The following is a 5,054-nucleotide window of genomic DNA, read 5'->3' on the forward strand; positions in this document are numbered from 1 at the left end:
CCTCTTGTCAATTTGAACTTTCAAATTAACCAACACTGGTTCTCGACTTATATCCAACGCTATCCAGCGTGACCTTAATGGGACCTTGTGCTCGGAAGCTTCCAACGTACGTGAATAGCCTGACTAAACTCTTTTAAGCACGAGATTCACCATCCGTTTACTGTTAGTGATTCCACTAAAGACCAACACCGCTTAACTCTTTCTTCCCACAGAATATATTTTCTATGTCCATTGGATTATAACCAATCATGGAGTACGTGACCCTTCATAGATTGCTCGTAAGTACAAGCTAGGCAATTTACCGTTTTTCCTTTCTTTTGTAGTTAATCTACTCCTTAAAAGTTACCACTGATTCCTCTAATAAACAATATACAAACATAGTCAACTATGTGTGAACAACCTTCTTCGGGCGCTAAGGAATGTGTGTGGACAACATCGTTTCAAGCCCCGAGAATCAGCCCTTTAAGAAGCCATCTATCTACTTACCCCATGCCTCAGAGAGAAGCGAGTTGAATTCCATCTTGTGTAGTTGAGTTCCCAGCTCCCAAATCAAGACGTCATTCCCCAAATTTGTAAGTTTGGATCGTCCCTTTAGGGCACTCTAACCCATTAAACCAAAAATTCCCCAAAAAAAGGGGTTGGGCCCCCCCTTTCAAAAAATGTGGGGGGGCAGGAGTTCCCAACTCATTAGGATTTGAGTGTCATGTTACCTATTGGTCTCCTAGTTGAAGTGATAGTCTCTGTTATGGACGGTGTTATTAATAACGAGACATAACACTTCGTGGTCAGGTTCTTATACAAACTCTTTGTTATAGAAACACCCCACTCGCAATGTCCCAACACGAAATCGTATCAGGATCGAATAATCTGTGCAGTTCTACTACACTTGTGAACCATATCCCAAAAAGCGGGCCGCTGTTTTGATCGTCCCGTAGCATTACCAAAATTGTGATAAGATTTACCTCTAATAGTCTCATTACTAACAGAATCTATATTGATGTTATCACTCAAGACATGATCCACTTGTGTATCATCACCAATACATCTTTGAGTCACAGTACAGATAAACCAAGAGATTTTATTTATTGTTTTTGGTTGGTTTTGTAAAGCAAGAACTTTCCTAACATAAAAGTATAATGAAGTAAAACAAACAAAATGTTGAAGTAATATCATTATAATTAACAATCATAGGTGTTCGTATATACTGTTTACCATAGGGCATAAGCGCTACCAGCAACAACTCCGACGTCAATTGGCTCGGACAACAAACTCCGATGACTAACTCTGACAACCACCTTCGTAGGCTCCAACAACCACCTCTGGCTACAAATTCCGATGAAAATCACCTTTGAGTGAGCAACTCTGACGGCCAACTCGAGGCTTTGACAACCACCTTTGACAACAGACTACGACAACTAATTCTAACCACCTTTATGTGACTAACTTCGAACTCCGACAGTCACCTCCAACTATAGTCTCCAACAAAAATCATATTCGATGATCAACTTTGACGATACTTTCGCCTGACCAACTTTGACGATACTTTCGCCTGACCAACTTTGAGATTTGAAAACCACCTCCGTGAAAAACTTCGACAACCAATTCCAATACACCTTCATGCGACCAACTTCAGGCTCTGACAACCACTTCCAACTACAAACTCTAGCAAAAATCATCTTCGATAATCAACTTCAGTAACCACTTCCAACTACTATAAGACTGATGACTATTAATGTATGTGTAGAGTTGTTGATTATATAAAAAAAAATATTATTTTATCTAATTTAAGTGCAATAAAAGTTGTAATTCTAACTAAAAAAATTATTGGAAAAAGGGAGAGACGACAAAAGGGAGGCGAGGCTTCTTGGTTAGGAACCCGAATCGGAGAACCCCACCCAACCCTACAAAGATAGAGAGGGAGAGATTAATGTAGAGAAGGCGAAGAGGATAACGGCGAACGGCGAACGGCGAGATCTGGGATATCAAATGGCGCTGCCGGCGTCAATTTCGCTGCCCTCCTTATCTCCGACGTCCAGGGTAAATTCTTGTTTGTCGTCTCGATTGATTTATGAGGAATTACCAAATGAACTGATTGAGCTCAATAATTTACTTAGCCTTTTCGGTCTACTAGCCTTAATTCCTGTTAGGTATTTCTTTAATTTGTTAGAAGAGTAATCTAGGACTCAAAGGACCCGATTGTGTGCAAATTTCTTCATTTCTTCGTGTAGAATTATTGGTATCATCGTAGTGCTTGTAATCTAATTATAATTGAATGCTCGAGAAAGAGCTTTGTATCCTTTATTACGCTTGGAATTTAATAAATACCAGTTGCCTTAAGGAAATGGATTGATTCCCCTGCAAAGTTTTCTAGGCAAAATGTTGATGAGATTCTGAAGTGTAAGAAATGGGGAATTACTGGGGATTTAAGGTAAGTAGTTTAGGTTGTTTTACTTACGAAATTAGAATAATGCAGATCGTTGGTGTACTTTGATTTAGTTCATTGATTTAGTATAGTTGTTAATAAGTCAATTAGTTGCTTGGGAATTTTCTTGTTCAGATGTCACAGTTCGGTTGTGTGCGGCACTTTTGTTAAATTTACTATTATCCATCAGCTTAAGCTTTTGGGTTGATTGGTGATTTATAGTTGTATGAGAGCCTGTATTCGAACTCTATAATGTCATTTTGTTCTCAGTTAATATTGATTTTCACTTGGCTATAACTCATGAGCTTGAATGAGATTTTGAATATTTTGCTTGCTTTGAGATTGATTTCTCCCCGCTTGTTTTGTGACCTTTGATCCAACTTAGGCTTTTGATTGTGTATTTGCCTATTTCTGCAGATTATTCTATTCAAGGAGAAACCATCTTTTAATAGCTGCTTGCTGCTGTATGGTAGTCGCCAAGCTACCCTTGCAACTTCAATGAAAGTAAAAATGGCACGGTTTATGGATTCTAATTCCATGCCTATAGAAATTGAAAGTTTGAAAGAGAAGATGCAGGAGGTCGTTCCTGAACCCGTTAAAATTTTTCCATGGAAGGAAGCAGAGAAGATACTGGTGGAGAGACTGCTTTTTATGGGGAAGGAGACACTGAAATGGTCTCTTCTCTTGTTCTTTGTTCTCAGCTCCTTTTCAGATTTTGTAGCATCCATAGTTAGAAATGAGGAGTTACTGATTCCAATTGGCCTCTTTATTGGTGTCTTGTTGACTGACCTTTTAAAAGAGATATCTCAAGAAGTGTTTGGCAAAAGCAACTCTGAGGTACATTTTGCTTCTACATTGTTTACTTTATTCCATGCTACAAATAATAAAACATCAACCATTCTACAGGAATCAATCTTCAAGAAACAACTTTATGGTCTCGGTTCCTTCTTCGTTCTCGTGAAGCTAATTGCTTATGGCTTCGTAATTCAAGCACAGGCATTTCCTTTGCATGTTGCAAATGGGGGGTTAATGCAAGTTTTGTGGCTGTGGAGAAATTTGTCAAGAGAAAGAAATCGACCAAATGAACAAAGCCCATTTGTAGGTCAAGGTACATCTTAAACATGGATGAATATGATTGTTTCAGATGTCAATATTCGCTTCCAAGAAGAATTTGGTCATCATGTAAGGATGGGAGAACATGATGTTATGAGATGTATGGAAACCTTTCATTCAAGACGCATCGGTGAACCCCAGCCATGTATAAGTAGGTTTTCTTTTCCTTTTGAGTTCAACAATTAATGGGGTGGAAAGATATGAATTGCTGACCTCTTGGTTGACATTTTCTTAGACCAGTTGAGCTATACTTGGGTTTGTGTGTATGAGTATGTATCCAAACTCTTGCTCTGAGACGTAATGCTAGCTAGGTATTGTTTATCGGCTTCATAATTTGGTAATGAGCAAAGTTTTGGCGCTGTCTTCCTTTGGGCCCCTCCCTCTTTTTGGTGAACTTTGGTTCTATATTGTGGTTCTGTTACAAACTTTCGTTCTTTTGCAGAGTTGGATTTGAGTTTCCGTTGAACTGCATTCTGCAATAATTCAATTTAGTGAAATAATAAATCAAGAAAATGTGGAACAGCAAGCTGAGATTTCTTCATCTTTTTCTTTTTCTTTTAAAAAAAAAAAATTTTTATTAGTTGTTTGTGTTCCATGTGAGAGATTTTAAAAATACTGATGAGATATAAAGCATGGAGATAAGAAATTATTAGTGCTAAATTTGTTTTAAAGAATTAAAACAAATTTCTTCTCATGTGTAATTTTAATTTTGAGAAATACTTTTGCAGTCGATTAAAAAAAAACATGAATTTTTGCAAATTTATGTAGGGATTTCTACATAAAAGACCTGAAAAATAGGTCCATATTACGTCAATATTTTGAACTTTATTTGTTTACACAAAAAAAAAATCTATTGGTCTTTATATTTTCATTAATATCAGTGTTATATATATATATATATATGTATAATTCTCTCTCCTCCATGTATTTTCTCTCTCACGCAGATTCTCTCTCCTTCATGCACATTTTCTATCCTATATGTATATATTCTCTCCTCCATGCTTCAAGGTCATTTCTTCCTCCTCTTCTTTTCTCTCTCCCTCTCTTTTCTCCTTACGATGTTGAGTTGTAGGCAAGTGTGAGTTGCATCCGACGATGGGGCGAGCATGGAATGACAAGAACGGCAATAGCGGACTTGGAGCAAACGAATGACAATGGTGGACTCGGAGCAAATGAATGCGACAACGGACTCAGAGCAAATGAATGACGACGGCGGACTCAGAGCATCGAACGACAATGGCAAACTTGGAGTAGACGAACGGCTGATCCGATTTAACTTTTTTGTTTCCTATTTGTTATATATATGTACTTTTTTTTTTTAACTTTTGTAGGAAATTTGATATATACTGTGATATATGTATTAGTTTATTTGATATAAATGAGAGTGTTATATATATATATATATTTAGACTTCATGTATTATGATATATACAAATTTTAATTTTTATGATTTCTGACTACCTAAGTGGTATATATGATACATAGTTTATGGTGTAAATGAAATTTATGAAGTTTTATA

At 36.9% G+C, this 5,054-nt stretch overlaps 1 protein-coding gene across 1 annotated transcript; it reads left to right on the forward strand.

Moving 5' to 3' along the window:
• Window positions 1-1,847: 1,847 nt before the first annotated feature.
• On the forward strand, window positions 1,848-3,929 carry LOC120087328. The gene is made up of 3 exons (XM_039044310.1): window positions 1,848-2,037; window positions 2,840-3,259; window positions 3,329-3,929. Exons 1-3 carry the CDS (start codon window positions 1,987-1,989, stop codon window positions 3,539-3,541), a joined length of 684 nt encoding a protein of 227 aa, XP_038900238.1. The 5' UTR covers window positions 1,848-1,986; the 3' UTR covers window positions 3,542-3,929.
• Window positions 3,930-5,054: the final 1,125 nt, after the last annotated feature.

The sequence above is a fragment of the Benincasa hispida genome, chromosome 9 (assembly GCF_009727055.1).
Source record: "Benincasa hispida cultivar B227 chromosome 9, ASM972705v1, whole genome shotgun sequence".
Lineage (NCBI taxonomy): Eukaryota > Viridiplantae > Streptophyta > Magnoliopsida > Cucurbitales > Cucurbitaceae > Benincasa > Benincasa hispida.